The following is a 27,146-nucleotide window of genomic DNA, read 5'->3' as shown; positions in this document are numbered from 1 at the left end:
GACTGAGGTGCCCTTGAGCAAGGCACCGAACCCCCAACTGCTCCCCGGGCGCCGCAGCATAAATGGCTGCCCACTGCTCCGGGTGTGTGTTCACGGTGTGTGTGTGTTCACTGCTGTGTGTGTGTGTGTTCACTGCTGTGTGTGTGTGTTCACTGCTGTGTGTGTGTGCACGTTGGATGGGTTAAATGCAGAGCACGAATTCCGAGTATGGGTCACCATACTTGGCTGAATGTCACTTCACGTAATGTTTTATAATCGATCTATGAGTATATCATGGTCTATAGTGTTGAACGCAGCACTAAGATCAAGTAATACTAGCAATGAGATGCAGTCTTGGTCTGAAGCAAGAAGCAAGTCATTTGTAATTTTAACAAGTGCAGTTTCTGTGCTATGGTGAGGCCTGAAACCTGACTGAAATTCTTCATAGAGATCTTTTTTTTTGCAAGAAGGAGCACAATTGAGCAGACACAACTTTTTCTAAAATTTTAGACATTAACGGAAGATTTGAAATGGGTCTGTAATTTGCCAGTTCACTAGGATCTAGTTGTGGTTTCTTAATAAGAGGCTTAATAACCGCCAGCTTGGTTTCGGGACGTGATCTAAAGATAACGATGAGTTAATAATATTGAGAAGCGGTTCTTCTTCTGCTTACTATGTATTAGTAAAATGAGATTGAAATTATCCAAACATATAATGCAATTCAATCCAGTGCTGATTGAGAGATGAAGAAATAAACGCTCCTCAGAAGATGTGAGATGAAGATCATGGACCTGTTTCATAAAACAGGTTTACCAAATAAGCCAGGTTTATTTCAGTTAGTCTAACTTATGGTCAATTGATGTGATTCAAAATAAGTCAGACTAACTGAATTAAGTCGGGCTTGTTTGGTAAACTTGTTTTATGAAACAGCCCCCAGGTGTAAGTAAAGCTTCTGGAAACAAACGCTCCTCAAAAGATCCTGATGATCAGATTTGAGACGCACTGATTTTTCTAAAACAATTATTGATGGAGAATCAAGTAAAGCTGAGCTGCTTCAGTCCAGTAAGTGTTCATCTGGAAATATTACTGCAGTTATTCTGACCTTTACTTGATCAAAATCAGTCAAGATTTAACACGAGAAGCAGCAGCTGAAGCTGGACGTCTGTACAATTACACTAAAAGAGCGTTTATTGGATTAAAAACTATCGATCAGATGACAGAAGACATGAGGAGATTGTGTGCGAAACAGGTTTAACAGCAAAGTTTGATCATATTTGATCATTACTTAGACACTCATGCTCAAATATGATACAGCAGCTTTATGGGGTTAATATGACTGAGATTATTAACAGTGACAGATCTTACGGTCTTAAGTAACGGTCACTGGAGCTCAAATTTATAAATATATAAGATTCAAACACACTGACCAACTTAAAATGCTTTATTCTGTCAGTAAAGCTTTGAGATGACATTCAAGAGGAGCTGAAATTATTAACATTAAATTCACAATACAATAGAGAAGATCTTATACAAGATTCTTAAGTTAAACTGCATTTTTATCTAAGATGTGCTCGCATCATGACTGACATCTAACAAACCAGATCATACAGGACGACAGCATTCATTTCTAATTAACGTATACATACATTCACAGACAGGAGACACGCTGTCTACAGGAATGAAGACTCATCTACATCAGTACAGTATGTGTGTGCAAAACTACCATGATAATACCACAGTATTCCTTCAACATGAATATGACAACCATTCAGATCTCAGGATCCTTTAACCCAGAGGTCTCAAACGCAATTCCTGGAGGGCCACAGCTCCAGCTCACACCTGCTCGGAAGTTTACAGTAATCCTGCAGACCTTGCTTCTCTGTATCCGGTATGTTTAATTAGGGATGGAGCTAAACTGTGCAGAGTCCAGGAATTGAGTTTCAGACCAATGCTTTAGCTATTTGATGTCAGTGCAAGTCAAAATGATATTTCAGTCATTAGCTCAGCGGATTGCACATGTTTAAGTGATGCTGAGGAACATAAAGAGGAATGCAGAGGTGTTACTGGCCTTCGCTCTCGGCCGCGGCGTGCAGCTTCTGGTGCTTCTTCAGAGATGATTGGTCGCTGTACCTGCGGTCACAGAGCGGGCAGCAGTGCAGCTTCTCTCTAGTGTGCACTAGCTCGTGTCTCTTCAGGTGTCCGGCGCGGCTGAAGCTCTTGCTGCACTGACCGCAGGTGTGCCGCTTCTCTCCGCTGTGGGTCAGCTGGTGCAGCTTCAGGCTGCTGGCCACCGTGAAGCGCTTGCCGCAGTCTGCGCAGCCATAGGGCCGCTCTCCGGTGTGCATGCGGCGGTGGATGCTCAGGTGCCCGGCCTGACTGAAGCTCTTGGTGCAGAGCTGGCAGCGGTAGGGCTTCTCTCCGGTGTGAATGCGGAGGTGCGTCTTCAGGTCGCCGGCGCCGCTGAAGCTCTTCCCGCACTGACCGCAGGCGTAGGGCTTCTCGCCACTGTGCACTCGGCTGTGGCTGCGCAGGTTGCCGGCATTGGTGAAGGTTTTAGCGCAGACGGCGCAGGCATACGGCCGCTCTCCGGTGTGTACGCGCAGGTGCACTTTGAGCTGGTTGTGTTCGTTGAAGCGCTTGCCGCAGACGCTGCAGCCATAGGGCCGTTCGCCCGTGTGTGTGCGCAGGTGTATGCGCAGCTGGCCCTGGTGACCGTAGCTCTTCCCGCACTGACCGCAGGCGAAGGGTCGCTCTCCGGTGTGCGTGCGCTGGTGGTTCCTCAGCAGATCGGCGCGGTCGAAGCCCTTCCCGCACTGACCGCAGACGTGCGTCTTCTCCGTGGCGTGAGACCTGACCTCGCGCTCGAAGCTCCTGTCGCACTGACCGCAGGAGTCGCTCGGTCTCGAGTCTGGAGACAGCATCGTGTGAAACGAGCCGGAGAACCCCTCGTCAGACACACCGTCTGGACTGGACTCTTCATCGGAGACGGTATCGGGTTTGTCTGTCACTACCGTTACTTTAACGTCACACTCGTTTGAGCTGATCTCCGGCTCTGAAGGACGTTTAAATACAGCGTGACGTTCAGAGTCAGAGTTCTCCTCGCTATCCTCTGTCTTGATTTCTTTACTGGTGTGTTTAGGAGAAGCGTGAGGCTTTGACAGGTCGACAGCACATCCATCCTCTGTGTCTGGGTCAGCCTTCACAAATAAATATGCAGTTGTTACACAATTCTTGTTTAAGTGGAGAGACGTGGCGTCTGTGGCTTGTGATTTTACGCGGCTGCTCAGTAAATCTTCAGCCGTCTTGGTCTGATCGCTGTATTCGCTCGTCTCAGCAGATAAAGTCTGGCTAAAAGTGTTTCTTGAAAAGTCAAGCTGAGCCACAACACGGTCTTCATCTTCTGCAAAAAACACAAAATCATCTCGTTACTGGCCACCGTATCTCCAAAAACAGACTGAGAGTTAAACTCTTGCAGAGGAATAAAGCAGTTTAGATAAATCCATACCCGGCTGAGATACATAACAGATGATAACAGACACGGATCTGAATTATGACAACTTTACATTAAGAAACTGATATTTCACCCCTCATCTCGCGTGGTGTTGGTTATATTTATTTGTCTAATGCCTTTATCAGAAGATAATCACAGCAGGAATAAATCAGAGGCACATCTCTTATGGGCAACACTATCATTTGCACATATTAACCAAAAAAGCAGCGTAGTTTATACTTCCTATGACATCATTTTACAAATTGCACGCACCTGTTTTGATATAATTTGTCTTTTTTTCTTTTGCAGAAAGTCGTTTTCTCAGATCTTCATTTTCTGACTCAATTCGCTGAATTTTACGCTGATATTGGCCGACAGTTTGCTCCACTGAATCCAGAATGTCACTGACAGTCGCACGGAAGATTTCATTTAATGAAGATTCAAGAAAGGTTTTTAAATCGCCAAACTTCGCCATTTCCACAAACACTCGGAGCCGCAGAGACACCGCGGAAGAGCCGCGAGCGCCGCCGGACTCAGCGCTGCCCCCCGCGGCCTGGAGGAGGACCGCAGCCGCTGCTCAAGAGAACCGTTTTACCTCAGATAATAACCATTAATATCCCTTTATTAGTCTCTGGATCAGTGACATGACGACACAGTTTACACAGTGATTAATTTCTGTGCTTAACATGTTAGTGAGTTACACGCTGCTGATATTCGGGATGATGTGTTGCTGATGATGAGACGGACTGGCCATCAGGGATGAACTCAGAGGACAGGTGTGTGTGTGTGTGTGAGACACATGAAGCTGAATCTCTTACGCGTGCGTGTGTGTGTGCGTGTGTGTGTGTGGACGGATGATTGATGGATGATGGACAGGGACCAGTTTTACCTGCTGTCTGAGGAATGTCCGTCAGGTGGGCGGGGCGCTCAGGTGTGTTTCCGCTTTTGCCATCAGCCAATCATTCACCTGTAGACGAGCATCGGTTTTAATTCGTAATATTTGACAGATGTCGTGCAGAAATGAGCCGGTGAGTGAAATTAATTGTGCTGTTGTGAATGACTGTCATTTGAACCGAAGCTGTAGCTGCAAAATGTGAAAAATGCTGTCGGACTTGTTTGCGAAGGGTTTTCTGAGAACGAGCGTCACATCAAGCACGCATTTAATTCAATCATTTAATAAAGATGACGCTGACAGAGACTCGGCGATTTAGTGTGATGTATTTGTTTTTTATTCATTCGCTCAGCTATTGTATGTAGACTCATAACAAACGCTTTTCAAATAATGTACAATTTCTTTCAGTTCGTAGACTCTCCATCTAACTAAATATTAATATCCTGCTTTTTGTTATATTCTCAGTCCCCTTTAACTTTTGAACTTCAGTACGAATGACATGAATAGTGTTTAAAGCGTTTTGTAGTTGTTTAAACGCAGGTGAAGATTAAACTGTTGTAATATCGTCTGAGGAGGTATTTTCATCTGTGCTCATGTTCTCTTCAGCACAGGAAGTGTGAGGTGATGAGATGAGCAGCAGGAAGTGATGTGCTGATCTGTGATCTGTGATCTGTGAGAGGGTCAGTGCTTGCTTCATCAGTGTCTGTGTGTCAGACTGTGTTTATCTGCTCTAACAGTGATGATTATAGTGATTCTGACTGAGTTTCTCAGTCTAACAGTGTCTTAATTTGGCCCAGCTCTCTCTCTCTCTCTCTCTTTCTCTCTCTCTCTCTCTCTCTCTCTCCTCTTTCTCTCTCTCTCTCTCTCTCTCTCTCTCTCTCTCTCTCTCTCTCTCTCTCTCTCTCTCTCTCTCTCTCTCTCTCTCTCTCTCTCTCTCTCTCTCTGTCAGTGGAGGTTGTTTGTGGTCAGGAAGTGTGAATGTGCCTCAGTGCTGCTTGAGCAAAAGTCATTGCAGAGCACATCCGGCCTGTGTGTCTTTAAAAGAGTGCAGAAGTCTTCACTGAAGGATACGGCTGAGGTGAGCTTCATTCTCTACATTTGTTTGAAAAACCATCACATTAGATATCATAAATCACATCATTGATCATGTGCTGCTTGTTAGGAGAATGTGAACTTGTAAACCATGCATGTGGCTTAAGGAGGGCTCCGTTACCTTATGAATGACACGTAAAGATGAATTCAATGCTCATTTCTGTGGGTGGTTTCAAATCTGCAAACACGGATGTATATATCATGAGAAATGTATAACTAGCATATAAACCTGACACTACTGATGCTCTATGCAGTGTTTCATGTCAACACGATGGTTTATATTGTCTCTATTTATATTGCCGTTGTTGTGTAAATGCTGAACACAAGCAGCTGTTCCACGGATCGTCTATTAAAACGACAGAAATGAATGTTTCGGCTGTCTCATGCACATGGCTGTAAACTCTCGTGGTTTTGTGGTGTCACAGTGGCGTAGATATGATGGCTAGTGAAAGGGTTTTTTCTCTACCGATGCACTTTTACATACTCAAAATGTTTGATCATATGCTGTGTTGAATGATCATGTTATAGATGTAGTTTGTTTTCTGAAATCTCAGGTTTTGGAGCTTGTTGGTCGGCGTGGGAGGAAACAGCGTTTCTGAACATCAGTCTCAAAATGGATGCCCTGCTCATTACGGAGGACCAGGCCTGAACATGAGCTCTTCTTCCTAAACTCTTCATGATGACTGTCTGAAAGAGAAGACTATGGAGGATATTGTAGATTATCAGGAGTCTGAGCCGTATCTGGAGGCCATGCAGTACATAGAGAGGATGAAGCAGGAGAAGGAGAGCGAGAGCGTCCCGATGAAGAGCTGCGAGGATCACGGGATGTCTCTGTACCCCGTCACCGTTCCTTGCGCTCCTCTCTCATACGCTACTGTGCAATGGGACACCCCAGAAACGCCTGCAGAGCCTCCCGGATCCTCTGAGGCCGAGTTGGACTCCATCGCCAGCCCAAGGTTCGGCTGGACGCTGGATCTTCCGTCCGCAGACCAGGACGCCGCTGTTGATTTCGTACCAGAAGCCGACTCACAAGCGGACGTCACGCTTGCATCTTCCCAGGTATGTCAGTGAAAGCGGAAGGGCCTTGTGGTTTTTCTGGTAGACATGTTCTTGTATCAGTAACCGGTGACCTGCTTTCTTAGTGCTGTATGTGTGCGCTTTATAATCTGCTTTATATATTGTTACAGTTTAGAGGAACAGCTTTTCACAGAGAGTTAGTTTAAAGGGGTCATATGTTGCGATTTCAAGTCTTGCTTTCTCGTTGGAGTGTTACAAGCTGATTGTGCATAGATAAGATCCCTGAAGTTACAAAGACTAAAGTCTCAAAACCAAAGAGATATTCTTTATCAAAGTTAAGACTCTGCCACGCCCCCCTAAAACGGCTCATTCAAACACACCCCACATATCTACGTCACGATGTGGAAATATTTGCTGCCCAAATGTTCACACAAAGAAAGAAGGCGTGGTTTCAGTAACCGCAGAAGTGTTGATGCAGCCGTGTCAGGGAGATGTTGTGTTTCTAGGCGAAAGCAAAAGCACTTTATTTGGCCTTCCGAAAGTAGATGCATTTAAGAATCATTAAGATTACTTACAACAGAACAGCAACGCATTGGACGACCATTTCGTGAACCTAGGAGAGGAGGTAATTCTGACTTTGCTATGACAATCTGGCGCTTCTGAATCAGCAACTGTTTGTTTTGTTATTAGTTTAAGTATTTGCTATTGACTTCTCAAATGCGGAGTTTTGCGCGTCGTGTGTGTGTGTGTGTGTGCTCGCGTGTGTGAGAGAGGGAGACATGGTCACACAACCGTACTGCAAACACATACAAGCATCATCACTGTGTCTGTCACACGACTCTATTCCCCTCTCGGGCTTGAACTGATGGTAAAACTAAGGACATTATTAACTGTCTTTAATTTTGAAAGCTGAAGCTCACGATTATGGAAAGGGGCGTTACATTTCCGACTAGTGCTTGTGGTGTTCGGCCAATCACAATGCACTGGGTCAGTTGGCCAATCAGAGCAGACTGCGCTTGTCAGAAGGAGGGTCTTTGTAGAAAATGAAACGTTTGAGAGAGGCGGGGCATAGAGGACCTACAATAATGTACAGTATTTAAAAAATAATGTGTTTTTTGAACATTAAAGCATGTCAACATATTCTGTTACACCAAATACACAAAATAATGATCCTTAAAAAAGCATCATATGACCCCTTTAGTAACTTTCAAAACGTACAGTATAGTTTACTTGAATGAAATCAAATATAATTTTGACCAGAAGAGAAAGATGTCAAATGTTTGTTTGAGTGAAATGAATGTATACTGATGGGTTTTTTCTCCAATAGACATGTGATGCTCAGAAGTCAGATATGCAAACACAGCTGGCGCTTTCACATGAAGAGCCCCTCGTATCATTTGCAGATGTCAACGGTAACATTTTAAGTCTTAATTATTAGATCATGTTTTTTGTAATGTGATGTGATTTAAATAATGGAAGTGCATTAAATCATATTGGCGTGTGGTTGTAATTGTGTGACAATTGTGAAATGGCCATGTGTTTGTCAGCTGTGAATGTGGAACTGTTTGCTGACTCAGTCGACTTAGCTTCCTCTTCATGAGTTTCATTGCATAACCTTTCAAATGTGGCCGCATGCACATCAGTTTCCATTCAGCCATTACATTCCTAGAGGTTTGAACTTGGTGTTGTTTTGTTTTTCTCAGAAGTCAGTATAGCGACAAAGTATTTATCTGTGCCTTTTTCCATCAGACTCCAGAGCAGATGTGACTGAAGAGCATTTTGAAGCTTCTGATGGCATTCAGATCTTTATGGACACACGAGACTCAGAGATTCAACCGAGTCCTGAGAGCTCACAGTCGCAGGAAGAGAAGGAACCCGACATGTTAGACTTTCCCGAAACGACTTTTGCCCATGAGGAAAGCACAGATTCAGGCAGTGAAGAGCAAACTAAAGAGTGGACTGAGACCGAGGCAAACGGAGAATCGTCAGACGCAAGAGCCGATATTCAGGATCAGATTCAAAGACCTGATGAATGTCTGGAAAAAGAAAAGACAAGTTCCCAAGAGATCCAGTCTGATCGGTCACAGGACGCCATCATTACAGGCCCGACAGAACCCCCAGCCCACACGGAAGATTCGGTGCAGCTCGAGGAACTTATACTGACACAAGAGCCAGAAAACATAAGTACATCTGTTACAGTGGCAGAGATGAACCAGAATAATGTCACTTTACAACATGCAGAAGAGATTCAGGGCGTGAACCTCTCGGAGCAATTCAACGCACAAGACCAAGAACATGTAGAAAGACCTGTAAGCTCTGAGCAAAGGTCTGACCCTGAAAATGAACCGCCAGAGCAAGCAGAGCAGAGCGAGCGCTTCAGATGTCCAGATGAGAAGGGATCCTCAGAGCAGATCCAGAGTTCAGATGAGGAGAAACCCAGCGATCAGACGCCACAACCTGAGTGTTCAGATGCGTCCAGTGACACAAAGCAGCCTACAGCGCCGACAGATGCAGAAGAGCATGTACAAGATGAGACAGCAGAGCGCTGTATGTCGGTTATAGACACGGAACCTGCTGGTCCCTGCATCAACGGCAGCGCTGAGCTCGTAAACAGAGCTGAGGCTCAACGGTTGGCTGAGAAGCTCTATAGACTGGACGGTTTTCAGCGTACAGATGTGGTCAGACATCTGGACAAAGAGTAAGTCTCTACATAGCATTGATTAAGTGTCATGCAACTTTGTTTTTCCACCAAATCTTCCCATTTGCTGTTTCTTTTGACAGCAACGAGTTCAGTCGTGCCGCCGGGGAAGAGTACCTCAAGTTCTTTGACTTCACCGACCAAAGTCTGGAGCAAGCGGTCCGGTAGGCTCCTCATTTCCAAACTCTGAGCACACACTGAGGAGATCTGTCAAGAGTCGCTTTTCAAACCAGGTGCTCTTCAAACCAGGTGCTCTTCCTGATTCTTAGGTCATTTCTGAAGGAGGTGGTTTTGATCGGTGAGACTCAGGAGCGCGAGAGAGTCCTGCAGCACTTCTCTGCTCGTTTCCAGAAGTGTAATCCTGACCTGTTCTCCTCCGCCGGATCCGTGCTCACGCTCACGTGTGCCGTGATGCTGCTTAACTCTGACCTGCATGGACAAGTGAGTCTCTTACAACCACAGAAAAATATGTTGTTAAGACCCCAAACTCGTGCATCATCTACCGTCTTTGTGAGAGTAACCCTTTTGTGTCATCAGAATGTCGGGAAGCCCATGTCCTCGGCTGAATTCGTGTCAAATCTGGATGGCATGAATGGAGGCGAGAACTTCAGCAAGGACTATCTGAAGGTGTGAGAGCCAAATCGTCTCGGTCCAGAAGTGTTTTCGTGTCATGTTATTAACTCAGTAGTAACTCTGTTTCTTCTGCCTCTTTCAGAGTCTCTACAGCTCCATCAAGAGCGATCCGCTGCAGTGGGCCATGTGAGTAAACTGACCTGCAGCGATGATCTGAGTTTGATCTGGTCTTTCATCATGTTTATCTCTGTTCCTAGAGAGGAGGGCGTTCTGGCTAAATCCATGATGCCGGAGCAGGATTCGGACCAGGACGGATTTATGCGCTCAAAGAGTAACCCATTCCAGGATCTCCCTCACGACACGAAGGCCACCGTGTTCCAGAGAGGCTTTTTAAAACGCAAAGCGCACGCAGACATCGATGGCAAACGCAGTGAGTCACAGTGTGGATAAAGAGAAGTGTGCTGTACAGTTAGGGATGCTCAGTAGCCAGTCGTTTAGATGCATTTCTGTGCGCGGCCCTTCAGTAGCGTAACTGATCGATATTCAGCAAATATAGCAGCAGAGAGTTTGCATACTAACGGCATTACTGCTCGCAGCAGGCGATTTGAAGTATGATGTTAGTTGAGGGTGATGCTTTTAGAGACGGTGTTCACTGTGCTGCTGACAGTCTAGTCACTCTAAGGCCTGTTAAGACACACATATTAATCCATTATTTTGATTTCAAATCCAAACAGTGATACTGAAAATGCTTCTTCAGCATTGAATATTGTAATTCAATCTTTCATAGACGTACTCACAATTAAACAATAAATAGAAACAACGTCTTATTCATTTTACTCCTATAAAGATTCATATAGTAGTAGTAGTAGTAGTAGTAGTAGTAGCCCTTTATTGTCACTAGTCACAAGTACCAGCGGAATTAGCCATCAACCTGTCCATACATACACAAACATACATACAATACAATATGACAAGGGGGTGGACAGGACAGGAAGACAGGGAATTGAGGAAGAAATACAGCTTAAACATGAGGAAGGATATACTGTATTAAGTTGCAAAACATTTAAACCACCTACTTTTCTTATATTAAAAGGTAGTAGGCTATCACAGACATTTAAAATAAAACTTACCACTGACAGAAACAGTCGACTCGTGACTTTTGCATTTAAATCTTGATTACAAGCAATCCTGCGGGTCATAAAGAACTTAGTTTTTCTACCTCCACGAGTGCCATCTGTTATTGCCTTGTTCATCTAAAAGTGTACTTTTCCTTGTTTTGTAAAAATCTAGAAGAGCTCCCAAATGAACTAAGTCATTATTGAGTTATTATTTACATGTCTAGTCAATGTCTTGATCCCTCGAGCACTGGACAGGCAATATTTGACACACACTGATAACCAACTGAACTGATTTGCAGCTCCGTGGGGAAAAAGAAGCTGGAAGACATTTTATGCCATGCTGAAGGGAATGGTGCTTTACCTGCAGAAGGTTTGTTATCAGATACTGATGCTGGATATTAGTGAGATGTAACTAAGAGCATATGGACAGCCAGAGTGTTTTACAGTGTCTACTTTTTATAGAACCCTGCCAAAGCATCAATACCAGTATCAGTAAAAACGGTTGTTAGTCATCCGTGTCTCTCTCTGTCCAGGATGATTACGTGAAGGACTGCCAGAGTTCAGAGGAGGTGGTCAGTGTTCATCACGCTCTGGCAGAGCAAGCTCTGAATTACACCAAACGGCCGCACGTTTTTCGCCTGCAGACGGCCGACTGGAGAGTCTTCCTCTTCGAGGCTGCGTGAGTTTGTGTGCAGATTCACCTTAAACCCAAATCATTCAAAGGGGTCATAAACTGAGAAATCAACATTCCCTTGATCTTCTGACATACAAGAGGTCATTGTGCTATAAACACATTCTTTAAGTTTCAGAACTCAAAACTTTCTTGTTAGTCTAAAAACAGCTTGTTTAGCCCCCGCCCACAGATTTTACATCGCTGCCTGTTTAGCCCCCCCACCTATTCTACATCGCTGCCTGTTTAGCCCCTCCCACAGAGTTGACAGCACTGCCTGTTAGGGTTGGGTACCGAAACCTGGTACCAATATAGCACCGGTACCTATGTAACCGGTATGTACTAGAACCGAATCAGAACGCAGATTTCGGTGCCTCATTTCGGTGCCATGCCTGAGCAATCAATTGAAATATTTGTCCTTTGTTTCTTCAAAACGAACGTAAGAAGCATCATCACCGGCACCGCACGTGAAAAATAATTTCCCGACTAAGAAAATGCACGTGAACTCAATTCGGAAAGCTCTAATAATACAAGTCTAACAAATCTTTGTAGTAACGCGAGTGTGCTGTTTTCACATTCCGACTTAAAAGCATAACTCGGGACATGAGAGCATCCGAGGAGCGTGTGAATGCAGACATTACACTTGCTCTGACGGCAGCAGGTAGCCTTCCATTAACTAGATAAGCTACTACTACTCCTTAAGCTACTAATACATCGATTAGCAATGGATTATAAATATACTTAATTATTATGAAAATACCAGAGATGGCTTGAATAACACAGATAAACTATACATTGTCGTAGTCGAGTGTTTATTGTATTTATTTTAACATGCAAAACATTTATATCTTCTGTTTACTTAGTTACAGCAATGCCTTTGTCCATATCCTTGGAGCTTCATGAGTTCCTCTACTTCTGTGACTGGATATGTGGATTTTCTCGTAATCACTTAAGTTGGTCCACGTCCACCAATTGCGCGAATACTCCGTTACCTCTCTCTCCTCTGATCATTTGATCAGTCACCACACTTTGTTCCAGGACCTCACAATTTACAAATTAAGCACTGCCTCCAAGAAGCCGAAATGCGTTGATTTTAACCATTTGATGCAGACGATCACCGGTGTATTTAGAACATTCACAAATTCAAACGTGCTTTCGTGCTTTGTCTGGTGCTGAGCCAGAAATAAATGCGCTCAGTGCTTTTAGCCTTATCACAATGATTCAGTTTTCAACCACATGAAATTTGGTTTCAGAGATTTAAATTAATTACTAGCAAAAAAGACTCTTGTTAAATAGTACACAATGTTTGTAAGTTTGTTAAATGTGGTGTGTAAGGAAAGCTGCAATAATAATCCATTCAATTAAAATCTGACGACATGTTTAATATAGATTCCACCCCACCCCCCCATCGCTGCCTGTTTAGCCCCGCCCACCAATTCGACATCACTGCCTGTTTAGCACCGCCCACAGATTTGACATCGCTACCTGTTTAGCCCCGCCCGCCAATTCTACTTTGTTACCTGTTTAGCTCCACCCACAGATTTTACATTGCTGCCTGTTTAGCCCCGCCCACAGATTGTACATCGTAGCCTGTTTAGCTCCACCCACAAATTTTACATCGCTGCCTGTTTAGCCCCGCCCACCGATTCTACATCGCTGCCTGTTTAGCACCTCCCACAGATTTCACATCACTGCCTGTTTTAAGGTTCAAAGTTTATTATAAGCCCAGATGGCCATTTTTGGTGCAGCATCAAGTTTGTTGACATCATACAGAACACACAAACAAAACAAACAGCAAACACAACATTCTGACATCCTACAAATTTAAAAGCCTTACAGCAGTGGGAATAAAATAATGTCTATACCGGTTACTTTTAAGTTTAGGCATACTATAACGTATACCAGAAGGAAGCATTTTAAATTCATGGAACAGTGGATGAGTACAATCTGCAATAGCTCTAGCTTTCTGTAAGACAAACCGATCAAAGCAATATGATAGCCCAGTCTGCTTAATTCCAATTATCTTACTATCTTGGTTAACAATGCCATTCAATGAATTTCGATGTTTAACATTTACATTACCATACCAACAGCACATAGAGAAGCAAAGCACCGATTCAGTATAAGATTTATAATGCATGGTCATAAGAGTTCTACTGATATTAAATGTAGAGAGCCTCCGAAGACAATGTAACCACTGTTGACCTTTTTTGCATACTGCTTCAAGTATCAAAATGTAATTTATTATTAATAAGCCCAAGGTACTTGTAACTACTGCCCCATTCCACCATTTGACCTTTTACACTAGTTGGTTGAGGAGACGAAGGACTGGATCTAAAATCAATTACCATATCTTTGGTCTTTTTTATGTTTACTTGCAAGAAGGCACTGTTGCACCATGTCATAAAATCTTTCACCACTGGACCATGACTATTCTCATCCCCAGTCAACAAACTAACAATGACAGTATCATCAGCAAATTTTAAAATGAACCTGTCTGTGTGTCTACTCACACAATCATTATTATATAAAATGTAGAGCAAATGGTGAGAGAACACATCCTTGGGGAGAACCTGTGGATGTAATAAGGGTATCTGAAAAGGTACTGTTTACTCTTGCTCTCTGCATTCTATCACTAAAAAATCTATTAACCACCCCACTATCTTACATTCTAATTTAAACTCTGAAAGTAATTTCTTTATTAAAACATGGGGCTGAATAGTATTAAAATCTGACGAAAAATCTACAAAGAGCAATCTAACATGGGTTTTCCCTCCCTCCAAATGTTTCATAATCATATTTAACAGGGTGGATGAGGCATCCTCAACTCCCCTCCTGGCCTGGTAAGCCAACTGCAATGGATCTAAAAGACTTTAAGTTTTCAATAAAAGTTCATCCCTGACAAATTTCTCAAAACATTTAATCACCAATGATGTCAGAGCAACAGGTCTAAAATCATTTAGAGTCTTAGGATAACTTGTCTTCCTTACAGGCACAACAATGGCTTCTTTCCACAACTTAGGAATTTTTTGAAGATAAAGCGACTTTTGGAATATATTATAAAAAACAGGACCTAGCTGATCCGCACATGTCTTTAGTAAACATCCCCCAATCTTATCTGGTCCAGAGGATTTTTCCTCCTTGCCCTTTTAAAAACGTTTAGAACATCCTGCTGATTAAAACATTTACACTCCATTTTACATATAGTCTTATTCATAAGCACATTCATTTCACTAGTAAAATCCTCCACATAAAATCTAGTTTAAAAAGTATTAAATTTTTGTGCCAACTGTATATCGGATTGATAACCAACCAATTTTATGGGGGCATTATTTTTACTCTTCGATCCAGTTATAGTACGCATACTCTCCCAGGCAGTGCCAAGTCTATTTCCTCTAAGATCCCACTCTACTTTCTCCTTGTACTTATTTTTAGCCCTCCTAATTTCACACTTTATTTGTTTTTGCAAATCATGCTTCCTTTCCAAGTCACCTGCATGAAATGCCTTGTTTCTTTCAATCATGAGTGACTTTATAGATTTAGTTATTCGTGGCTTTGTATTAGCAAAAGTTCTCACAGTTTTTTTAGGGATAAGCATATCCTCACAAAAATGTAATTACTTACAACATCTGTTAAATCATCAATATCAGAACATGAATTTTCAAAAACCTCCCAATTTGTGCAATCAAAATATCCTTGCAATGCTAAAGATGAATCCTCAGACCATTTCCTGATAGATTTGGTTTCAACCTTATAATTTTTTTAAACTGTTTTAGACACAGGAATTAAAAACACAGTGTTATGGTCAGATAGCCCCAATGGTGGATTACTAATGGACTTATATGCACCTCTGACAGTAGCATAACACAAGTCCAAAGTCTTGTTAAATCGTGTTGCACAGGTACTGTTGAAAATTTCGCAAAGTGTATTTCAAGGAGCAATGGTTAAAATCCCCCATGATAAACATAGGGGCATCAAAGGAAACATTTTGCAACTTAGAAACAGTACGTTCAACAGTCTCCTTCACTTTAGCCTCATTTGCTTTAGGGTGAATGTACACCGCCGTAACAAAAATTTGAGGGAATTCTCGAAGCAAATAAAATGGCCGTAATGAAACAGAAAGCAGTTCAATGTCTTGGGTGCACAATGTTTCTCTTACGATTACTGAATTGCACCACCTTTTATAAATGTATAGACAAACACCACCTCCTTGCCTTTTACCTGTAATCGTTGTATCTCGATCGAGTCGCTGTCTTGAGCTTTCAGCCAAGTCTCTGTAAAGGCCAAAAGGCAGGCCTCTCTGTATGAATGGTGAACATGTACAGTGGCTTGCAGTTCATCTATTTTATTTTTTAGAGACTGGACATTTGCCATTACGATAGTCAGCAAAGGAATCTTTCTGAGACACTGCTTCCTCAGTCTTTGACGCACGCTACCCTTCGTTCCTCTCTTCCGCGCTTTCTATATTTTTGATTCATCATTGTTCCTAGAGGCATTTTCCAGAAAGCCAGAAAATCGTTCAGAAAATGTTGCGATCTTCTAAAATCCACTGGGTATCGAACATAAGGCCGATGCCACTGAAGCAGAAATTCGCAGCTGTACTGGAGCTTCACAGTAGATCTCACAGGTGTTATGTGATTAAGGCATGAGATAAGCAGGGGAATCCACATAGTAGTTATAACCAGCAACTCCATCTTTGCTTTCCACAGGAATATAGCTCATCAATTTGCGTTTCGACTACAATTTTCCCAAAACAAACAAACGCACAATAAACACTGAACCATAAAACAAACCTGCGTTCACACGTGCTTATAAACTCTGCTGCCAGTCGCCGCATGCGCAGCGCCCACACACACAACACATACTTCACCATCTGCACCCCGCCCACAGATTCTACATCGCTGCCTGTTTAGCCCCGCCCACAGATTCTACATCGCTGCCTGTTTAGCCCCGCCCACAGATTCTACATCGCTGCCTGTTTAGCCCCGCCCACAGATTCTACATCGCTGCCTGTTTAGCCCCGCCCGCCAATTCACGCATATAAGTAAATAACGAGAGCGGCAAACGCAGGTCTATGCAGAAACCAAACGATATACCTTATTTGATGAACTTTATTTTGAATGAAGTTCCAGACCATGTCAGTAAGAACTTGGTGCCTTGTTTGTTTAATTTTACTGCTGATTTGTTTACAATCAAGGCACAATTCAATGCAGGATTTTCAGAGAAATTAAAACAAAAAAACGATGCAGTGCGACTATATTGGATCTGACAGTAATGTCGCAACACACAAGTGCGAGTAACTGTTTTTATTACATGATCGCTATTGTTTTATACAGATCGTTTGATATGTGCTGAGTATTTATGCTGAGTCAAATTATACACAACTGTTAGCCAATCACAGCAGTGGGCGTTTACTTCTGAGTCTACAATCCGCCACGTCTATTCAAACAGCATTCTGATGAGGGGGGTTAAAAACAGGACAGAAAAAACGATGCAGTGCGACTATATTGGATCTGACAGTAATGTCGCAACACACAAGTGCGAGTAACTGTTTTTATTACATGATCGCTATTGTTTTATACAGATCGTTTGATATGTGCTGAGTATTTATGCTGAGTCAAATTATACACAACTGTTAGCCAATCACAGCAGTGGGCGTTTACTTCTGAGTCTACAATCCGCCACGTCTATTCAAACAGCATTCTGATGAGGGGGGTTAAAAACAGGACAGAAAATAGCTTACTAAATTAACTGCAGCTTACTAAATTACTTCTAAATTAGGACGCTTTTTGATGTAAAATCTTGATAATATTATAAGTGGACCTCAGAGAACAGTACAAAATAAGGCAGTTCATGACCCCTTTAACTATTCCGTCTGAGTGATCGTTGAGTCTCCTTCAGCTCCATGGAGCAGATGAACTCCTGGATCGGCCGGATCAACCTGGTGTCTGCGCTGTACTCCTCGCCTCCGTTCCCTGCTGCTGTCGGCTCTCAGAGGAAGTTCTGTCGGCCGATCCTGCCCGCCACGCAGTCCAACCTCATGCTGGTAAGAGCTTTCGGTGTCCGAGAGTATCTAACCCATCGGTCATTATGTGGGTGGACATGATTTACAACAATTTAAACTTGTCTATATGTGTGGGTGGACAGTCTCACTGAATACACAAAAGCTATGATCCTAACTATATTAGCGTGCGTCCACACCAAAGGACAATAATGTCAGTGTGTAGTGAGACAGTAGCTTCATTTCTCTGCTCACTCAGCAGATCAAGCATCCGCGTCTCGTTAGGGTGTGGATCGGTGTATTTGCATCTGTTATTGTTTCCATCAGGACAAACAGCTGCAGTCGCACGCGGCCATGCTGCACAGTTTCCAGCAGGACCTGACCTCTCTCCAGCAGGAGGCGCCGGAGAGCAGGAGGAGCAAAGCCCGGGAGCTGGAGGAGCTCCGGCAGAGGGAGGAGTACTTACAGTACGAGGTGCATGTTTGTCAAAACCTTCTCATAACACATAAGTCATTTACAAACACCAGGGGCCGGATGTATAAATGACACACACACACAAGATTAGTGAGATAAAAGTATCGCTAATGGGCTGAGAATCACAAACGCTCTAAAACAAGTCTTCATATTCTAAAACATTCTGCATCTGGTGGATTTCTCTCCGTTTAATGGGATAGTTCGCCCAAAAATGTGAATTCTGTCATTTACTCACCCTCACGTTGTTCCATGATGACAGAGTTTTCTTATTTGGGTGAACTATCTTGAATATTTTAGATAGTGATCGTGGACATTTTTAGCAGTGTAATATTTACAGTCGGTATTATCTCTTGATTTGCTAGTTGTTAGTACTGTTGAAAGCAGAAGGAACACCTGTCTGGATATAATAAGCAGATGATAAAAACACCATTTCCTGATCATTTCTGGATAGAGCTATAGTATTCACCAACACTGGGGCCCCCCAAGGATGTGTGCTGAGCCTCCTCCTCTTCACTCTGCTGACCCACGACTGCACACCGTCACACAACTCCAACCTGTTCATTAAGTTTGCGGATGACACGACTGTGGTGGGTCTCATTAGCAACAGAGATGAGACAAACTACAGGAGCGAGGTGAGCCGCCTGGCCGGGTGGTGCAGTGACAACAATCTCTCTCTGAATGTGGAGAAGACGAAGGAGATTGTTGTTGACTTCAGGAGAGTACACACTCAGCATGCCCCTCTGACCATCAACGGTGGGACTGTGGAGAGAGTGAGCAGCACCAAGTTCCTGGGTGTGCACATCACAGAGGACCTCTCCTGGACTAACAACACTGTAGCACTGGCCAAGAAAGCACATCAGTGTCTCTACTTCCTCCGCAAACTCAGAAGAGCCAGAGCCCCGACCCCCATCATGTGCACCTTCTACAGAGGCACCATCGAGAGCATCACAGTGTGTGCATCACTGTGTGGTATGGCGCTTGCAACGCATCCTGCCGCAAGTCACTTCAACGCATAGTGAGAGCAGCTGAGAAGATTGTTGGTGTCTCTCCCCCCTCCCTCCAGGACATCTACAGCACCCGTCTCACCCGCAAAGCCCTCCGCATTGCAGGCGATCCCACCCACCCGACACACAGCTTCTTCAGTCTGCTGCCATCAGGGAGGAGACTGCGGAGTCTCCAGGCGAGGACCAGCAGACTGAAGGACAGCTTCATACATCAGGCTGTCAGGAAGCTGAACTCCCTCCCGTCCTTGCCCCCCCTCCCCTCTTTTACCCCATACAACACTGAACACTGATACTACGACCCCCACCCCACTTAAAAACTGTGACCAGCACCTGTCACTTGTGCAGCATTGGACTGATCACTACCTCATCCAGCATTGACTGCAAACTACCTCTTCTGATAGTCTGAGAAAAAGACTGTTCTCCTGTCAATTTAACAGACTGACAAGCTCTTCTTGCACTACACATATATCTGCACAGTTTAGTTTTATTTTTGTGCCTTATGCCACTTTATTTATCTCTTTTTTTAATTTTCTACAATGTCCTCAGACTGATAAGCTCCTCTTGCACTATATACAGATGCTGGTCATAAAATTAGAATATCATGAAAAGTTGATTTATTTCAGTAATACCATTCAAAAAGTGAAACTTGTATAATAATTCATTCATTACACACAGACTGATATATTTCAAATGTTTATTTCCTTTAATTTTGATGATTATAACTGACAACTAATGAAAGTCCCAAATTCAGTATCTCAGAAAATTACAATATTGTGAAAATGTTCAATATTGAAGACGCCTGGTGCCACACTCTAATCAGCTAATTAACTCAAAACACCTGCAAAAGCCTTTAAATGGTCTCTCAGTCTAGTTCTGTAGGCTACACAATCATGGAGAAGACTGCTGACTTGACAGTTGTCCAAAAGACGACCATTGACACCTTGCACAAGGAGCTTGAGGTTCAGTGTGAAGTTTCCACAGTCATTGATGGTTTGGGGTGCCATGTCATCTGCTGGTGTTGGTCCATTGTGTTTTCTGAGGTCCAAGGTCAACGCAGCCGTCTACCAGGAAGTTTTAGAGCACTCCATGCTTCCTGCTGCTGACCAACTTTATGGAGATGCAGATTTCATTTTCCAACAGGACTTGGCACCTGCACACACTGCCAAAGCTACCAGTACCTGGTTTAAGGACCATGGTATCCCTGTTCTTGATTGGCCAGCAAACTCGTCTGACCTTAACCCCATAGAAAACCTATGGGGTATTGTGAAGAGGAAGATGCAATACGCCAGACCCAACAATTCAGAAGAGCTGAAGGCCACTATCAGAGCAACATGGGCTCTCATAACACCTGAGCAGTGCCACAGACTGATCGACTCCATGCCACGCCGCATTGATGCAGTAATCCAGGCCAAAGGAGCCACAACTAAATATTGAGTGCTGTACATGCTCATACTTTTCATGTTCATACTTTTCAGTTGGCCAATATTTCTAAAAATCATTTTTTTTGCATTGGTCTTAATTGATATTCTAATTTTCTGAGATACTGAATTTGGGACTTTCATTAGTTGTCAGTTATAATCATCAAAATTAAAGGAAATAAACATTTGCAATATATCAGTCTGTGTGTAATGAATGAATTATTATACAAGTTTCACTTTTTGAATGGTATTACTGAAATAAATCAACTTTTCATGATATTCTAATTTTATGACCAGCACCTGTATATACACACTATACATATACACATATATCTGCACAGTTTTGTTTTATTTAACTGGTTTGCACTCTGTCTGCCATGTGCCTTATGCCACTTTATATCTTTATTTATCTACAATGTCCTCATTTGTATATCTGTATAGTTGTATGTACATATGTTTAAACTGTATTTATCTGTATTTGAACATCTACTGTCAGTGTTTAATGTTAACTGTATGCACCAAGGGTCTGAGAGTAACACAATTTCAATTCTCTGTATGTATGTGCCGTACATGTGGAAGAATTGACAATAAAGCAGACTTGACTAGACTTGAACTGTAAATGGGGTGAGTAACGAGTGTTTTCTGCTGGTTTTCACAGAAGTCTCGTTACGAAGTCTATCTGAAAGTTCTGGAGGCCTGGCAGGCGCTGGAGAAGTCAGATTCATCGGTCACTGACAGACTGAACGCACTCGATGAGGGATTGTGGACCGGATCGATGGATGAGCAGCAGGACGAGGCTGACGCAGGGATGAAGCGATCTCACTCCAGTCCGTCTCTGGAGTTAGAAACGCCTAATCAGCCCGTCGTCAAAGTCCGACGCAACATCTCCGAGAGACGGACCTACCGAAAGATTGTGATTCCCCGCCGGAACAAAGAGCTTTGAACAATCAGACTCTTACACACAAACTGTTGGAAATGCTCAAAGCACTTAAATCCTTTAAGGTTTTACATCATTTAATGTATTTTTAAAGTCAGTTCCATCCAAGGTAAAAACAACTGTAGTCTTTTTATATACAGAATTTTTGCACAATACTCTTATTAATTGACCCTGTTCATACTGTCCACAAGAGGGAGACGTTGCTCAAGATGTTTAAACGAAGGACAAGACCCAAGTCATTAGTTCTAAGCTCACATCTCAAAAGAGTTTCTGGATGAATGTGTGATCAGCAGAACCATAGTAAACAGAGTGAAGATTGTAGCGGTGTGTGTGTTTCTCTGTGGGAAAGTGTCACATTAGTGCTGTCATTCATATCATTTCCTCTGAAAGCACCACTGCTGAATGGCTCTTATGTATCAAGTGTTTGTGAATATCTGATATCCTTTCATTTGAACAACAGCCCATCATTAAGCTCAGATGCTGAGGATGTGTTTGATGGATTGTGCCTTCGGGCTCTGGATGCTCAGGATGTGTTGCTTGATAAAGATCTGAAAAGCCAATATCAGATAAAGCCGCCTGTTGACACGTAAACAGATTGTGAGGAAAAACAATCAAACTGTCAGTGAGTCAGAAAATGACTGAACGTCACTTATAGCCAGACTTCTGCTCTCACACCGCATTATTGAGCTCCTATGTAAGTATAAATGTGCTCATAAATATGGCGAGACGATTAATTTTATACTTGAGCGATTTGAAATCCTGCGGCTGCTGGATAGAATTATGTTTAAGAAACCTACATGAACACACATTCCTCACAGAGTGTCACGAAGTACTACAGAAATTGAGAAGGTGTGTTATTTTGAAGCATGCACAGTCGAGCTGTTTTCACCGTTGCGTCTGAAGCTCTTGTGTTTGCTCCGCCGGTGGCGTGAGGTCATGACCAAACTCAGAGCTGGAGCTGTGGAGCGTGACGTCTGCGCTGTTCCTGGACTGAGCTAAAGTTCCTCTGAGTTTTTGTTCCTGCACGTCTGTCTGGTTGAATGGTTTTGTGGCCGCTTGTCAGGCCTGGTTGAGTAATTAAAAAGGCAAGCGGAGGCTTTACTTCATTAAGGGTCCTAAGCAGCGCTCGTCGCTCTCGTTCTCGCTTCATCCGTCACAGAAATTCCTGACATCATTCCTCTGGATTCCTCTTTGTGCCGAGGCTCAGACGCGGTGGATGAAGCGTTAACTCTGGTTTGATGGTGGCTGCTCTTCTCGCTCATTCTCCATCTGCTCCGGCGCTCCCCTGTGTTCATCTCCTGATGTTTGCTGGAGCTCGGTTCTCTTCCCAGATGGAGAGATGGTAAAAGTAAAGACTGTTTTAAAGACCACTGTAATTTTGTCACTTTACCTGTGTGAGTCAGTTCTGTTGGCACAGGTATCGTTTCTATTCGTCCATCCATCTCCTCACACTTTACAGTGGGTTTGTTGCCTTTTGTGTGTCATCTTAAAGCATCCTTACTGATCAGACGTTCCCAGTTTAGATGAGGATTCGTATGTGGGTTAAATGCGAACTGTGTTTTGGTTCTTTCACATCTATGAGTATATCTTTCACTCAGACTCTGAACACACGCTGATGATTCTGTCCCTCTCAAGCATATTTTATTTGCGTTGGTTTCTGCTAAAGTGGCCCGGGGCGTCTCAGCCGGTGACCTGAGTTTGGCCTCAGCGCTGGGCCACGCTCACAACGGCCTGAAGACAATAAAGGGCTCCGTTCTTCATACTGGGCAGTGAAGCGAGCTAAATCTTCCACCCTCAATACCACGACTGAGGTGAGACCCCTGAGCAAGAATAATTCTGGGTCATTCTCAGATAATGGTGCCATTTGTGATTTGAAAATTTCTTATTTTTTCTGTTTTGTTTGTCTATATTTCAGTTACATTTACGGTGTGTGCCACTAGTTAATCACAAATATATTATACTGGGCATTAGTCTACACTAAAGTCCACAAAGGAACATCACACAAAAGCTGCTAGCACACTAAAGTTAGGATGATGGACTAAACAAACACAAGTGGCAGAACTTTTAACGCGCCTATATTAAATGCTCTCCTCTTACTCCCTACAAAAAAAAAAAAAAAAAAAAAAAGAAGTGAGCATGGTTGCGGATCCTAACATAATACAAAATACATGAGAAACACCCGGAAACCTGCCTAACATTTCCTAATCCCTATCTATCTTCTGAGGTGTACCGGGCACGAGGCGACTTTAAAAGCAAAAAACAACAATTGTAGACCATATAAACAATGATCAAACAGTTGTGAAATGCTTACCTTCAACAGAGAACAAGTCTCCACCCAGAATAATCTCGAAAATAAAAAAGGCAAAATAAAAGTGTGAACCGAAGGAAGGACTGAATGTTCAACCCAGCTGGGACATTCACCCCATCTAACCAGGGAAACTCATGCATAATCACAAAAACACTCAAACAATCATACTCACCAAAACAAATCAATCAAAAAGGGAATAAAGAGAAAAAACAGTCACAAAAAAGAAACGGATGAGTGCCCATTATGTTACAATTGGCTCTGGGGAAGCAACATCAAGGACACAAAACAAGTTTCCCAAATAAAATAAGGTTTATTAAATAACCAAAAGGGAAAAGAAGAAGGGACTGTGACAAAAACAAGCCAAGCTGGCTGCAGGATCAGAGAGAAAGAGTGAGAGCATGTGTCCTGGAGTTTTAAATGGGTCCTTTCAGGTGACATCAATAGCCTGTTGATTGCAGGTGAGCTACTGAAACTGCAACAAAACACAAGTTAGAACACTCCCACATAACAATTACACAGGAACGTTTACTTGCACAGCAAATTCAGTAAAGATCTCTATACTGCCTGCGACTGCGACGCAGGTCATCCCACCTCAAACTTCTAAACTTGCAAGCAATGCTTCATGCATTATGAAATCGATATTTGGTTTTGCAAACTGGAACAGTTTTCCTGCCCATATTTATGCAGAATGCTCCTGACAATAAAACATCAATACTGAATTACAGCTATTTTATAAATATTAATTTTAAAAAATCACATTTAAAAAATATATATTTTTAAATTGTTAAATAACAACAACTACAAAATGTACAATATTTTTATTAACTTTGTTGTCATTTAGAATTATCTTGTAATAACTCACAGCCCATATATATAAAAAAAACATACAACAGATTATTTGGACTGATTGTCTTATTTTGAGGCATTTAGTGTAACATTAAAGCATGATCCAATTTTTATTATTTTATTTTACCTTTTATTATTTTTCTGAAAATGTAAAAGGATAAATTCCTTACTTGCTCAAAATCAGACATCTGAATCAATATAAGATGTTTAATCCTTGTCCTGGTGGTGGTTTGAATGGTCGTGTTCCTCCAAGGCTCAGTTTGATGCCTCCTGATCAGTGTGTGGAAATGTTAGATGTACACGCTCAAAACAGCACTGGCGTTAATTTATTGTTCATAATAAACTATTCCTGTAATTTTATAAAGTTTAGAAAATAGAAAATGTTTTGGCTGCTTAGTTCATTATACAGATGATTCATCAGTGATTGTTCTATTTTGGTTATGTTAAATGTTTGTTTAGTGAACAGTGTGATTTCTGTGTGAAAATGAACAAATTTGGGCAAATCCAGTGAAAGATGCATGACATGGAAACTGAGGAAATCCCTGTGCTGCTTTTACACACGTTTGCTTGATGAACCTGTTGGCATTTATTAGGGTTGGATGTGTGCTCTTGAGGAATGCTGTCTGCTCCGCATGAAGCAAACACACTATCCAAGACAATATAAGCTCAACAGATATGATCACTAATTCATTGGTATTGAAAAGGCTGCAAATTTGAGTTTGCTTCTGAAATGGATTAATAAGGCTGGTGGGTCCATTCACCTGATCTGGGTTAAGTGCTCTGTCAAAGCTACAATGACCCGCTTGAGGAAGAACGGCCTCATGATGACAGCTGACACGGCTCTTGATTCATTCTGGCAGGCCGGCCGTTCTCGAGGGGACTTAGAGTTTGTTGTTGACCACAGGTTTCCAGGCGTAAGCGTTTAGTCTCTCTTTGAAACACACGTGAAGTGAATTAGCACACCAACAGCGAGCTGCCGTTTTGGCCGGAGCTCCTGAAGGGCCCCGTCTGCTTGTGCTTTGGCTCCTGTGATGATCGTCTTCCAGAGGCCTTGTCCTCTCTCAGCGGTTCCAGCCCGCTGACCGTATTGTGCTGCCGGACTCATTACTGGCAGACCCACAGCCGAGCGCCATGCTAATAGGCCTGGAGTCGCCCGGGGCGAGTGAAGGGAGGGCTAGCGGTGTGAATGAGGCACAAATACAGAAAGAGGCTGTTAAAAGAGACAGGGAGGAAGTATTATCATTGCCTTCATGGCCACACATTCTTGTTTTTCTCACTCTCTTTGGATTTTAGCAGCATCAAGGTTTGATAGTTGCAGTCATTACGCAGTGGGCAGGAGCCTAGTTGGCAGACATTTTTTGAGGTTGATGACGAGGGGATTTTGCGTAATTTTTGCCTCCATAAAAGGCACGCAAGCGCACACACAGACACACGTTTGTTTTTCTGAAAAGTGGGTTCATCCCATAGGCGTAATGGTTTTTATACTGAACAAACTGTGTGTGCTATTGCCCTACACCAACCCTACACCTAAACTTAGCCCTCACAGGAGACTTTGTGCATTTCTACTTTCCCCCAAAAACCTCACTCTGTGTGATTTATAAGCGTTTTGCAAAATGGGGACATGGGGCAATGTCCTCATAAATCACCTTCTCCTTGTAATACCTGTCATACCTGTGTCATTATACAAATGTATGTCCTAATTTTTCACAAAAACGCACACACACACACACATTTTTTGTTCCTGGTTGTTAGTTTCTGCTTGAACACAGAAGTTTAAATGTTTTCAAAGAGTGCATTTACATGCACAACAATACAACACCACTAAAAAGTAGCTCATTGTATAAAGTTGAGAAAGCGTTTAGGTGAGGTTTTAAATGACGGAGTTTTTCGTCCGGTTTTGACGTGAAAACATGCGCAGAAGATTCAGCGGTGAAGGTGCAGAGCGGAATCAGACCCTGTGTCCCAATGTGCATACTATCCACCATTTCTGCCCTAAATAGTATTGAAATTATCTACTATCACATAGAATTTAGGATGGATAGCAGCCTGTGCACATTGGGACGCAGGCAGATTTGCCCAAATGTGTGGCGATCGGTTTATACTTTAGTTATTAAAGTACGTTTAGTTTACATGTCGTCGGGTTATGGATTATTTATTTATGTGATGAACAAGGTAAAGAGTGCATTTGGCCGAAAACAACATTAGAAGAAATAGGTTACAGCTTATTTATGATTGAAAAATAAAACTTCCCTATTTCAGCGATTATAACGTGTAAAGTCGTCTTTTATTTTGAGTGTTGGGAAAAGGTTCAGATGAGCGCGTGAATATGTGTATTGGGGAGCTATAACATTTTCTTTCAACGCCCGTAATTGTGATTTTTTTGAACCTCCTGCGATTTGTCTTTCTCAAACTTTAATATTTGCATTTCTTTTATTTAACATTTCCATTATTTACAGTCATCCAAGTACGAGCGCGATCAGTGCTAGGCCTAATAAAATGTAGGCTACTTGTTCTACGTTTATTTTGCCATAAAGACCAGTTCTTCTGTGCACACAGTAATTACTCTCCCACTGCTGGTAAATTGTTGGTCTATCTTTGTGGTTCCAATTTTGGATGAAAACTTTGGCTG

The 27,146-nt window shown here is 42.7% G+C and overlaps 2 protein-coding genes across 3 annotated transcripts; one reads left to right on the top strand and one right to left on the bottom strand.

Annotated features, from left to right (window-relative positions):
• Positions 1–1,405: 1,405 nt before the first annotated feature.
• LOC306870439 (uncharacterized protein) lies at positions 1,406–4,973 on the bottom strand. The gene is made up of 2 exons (XM_079417714.1): positions 3,743–4,973; positions 1,406–3,379 (listed from the first exon to the last, which is right to left on the bottom strand). Exons 1-2 carry the CDS (start codon positions 3,942–3,944, stop codon positions 2,040–2,042), a joined length of 1,542 nt encoding a protein of 513 aa, XP_079273840.1. The 5' UTR covers positions 3,945–4,973; the 3' UTR covers positions 1,406–2,039.
• Positions 4,974–5,158: 185 nt separating this feature from the next.
• LOC306870438 (PH and SEC7 domain-containing protein 3-like) lies at positions 5,159–21,683 on the top strand. 2 transcript variants are annotated; one of them, XM_079417712.1, is made up of 14 exons: positions 5,159–5,439; positions 6,008–6,512; positions 7,798–7,882; positions 8,220–9,168; positions 9,252–9,332; positions 9,438–9,609; positions 9,706–9,795; positions 9,884–9,927; positions 9,999–10,171; positions 11,159–11,229; positions 11,393–11,538; positions 17,431–17,575; positions 17,858–18,004; positions 21,085–21,683. In XM_079417712.1, exons 2-14 carry the CDS (start codon positions 6,156–6,158, stop codon positions 21,367–21,369), a joined length of 2,745 nt encoding a protein of 914 aa, XP_079273838.1. In that variant the 5' UTR covers positions 5,159–5,439; positions 6,008–6,155; the 3' UTR covers positions 21,370–21,683. The 2 variants fall into 2 exon arrangements, with proteins under 2 accessions (XP_079273838.1, XP_079273839.1); XM_079417713.1 differs by having other exon boundaries at positions 5,310–5,439; positions 17,858–17,997; positions 21,085–21,240.
• Positions 21,684–27,146: the final 5,463 nt, after the last annotated feature.

The sequence above is a fragment of the Barbus barbus genome (assembly GCF_936440315.1).
Source record: "Barbus barbus genome assembly, chromosome: 5".
Classification (NCBI taxonomy): Eukaryota; Metazoa; Chordata; class Actinopteri; order Cypriniformes; family Cyprinidae; genus Barbus; species Barbus barbus.
This window is presented reverse-complemented; position numbering and strand designations above follow the sequence as displayed.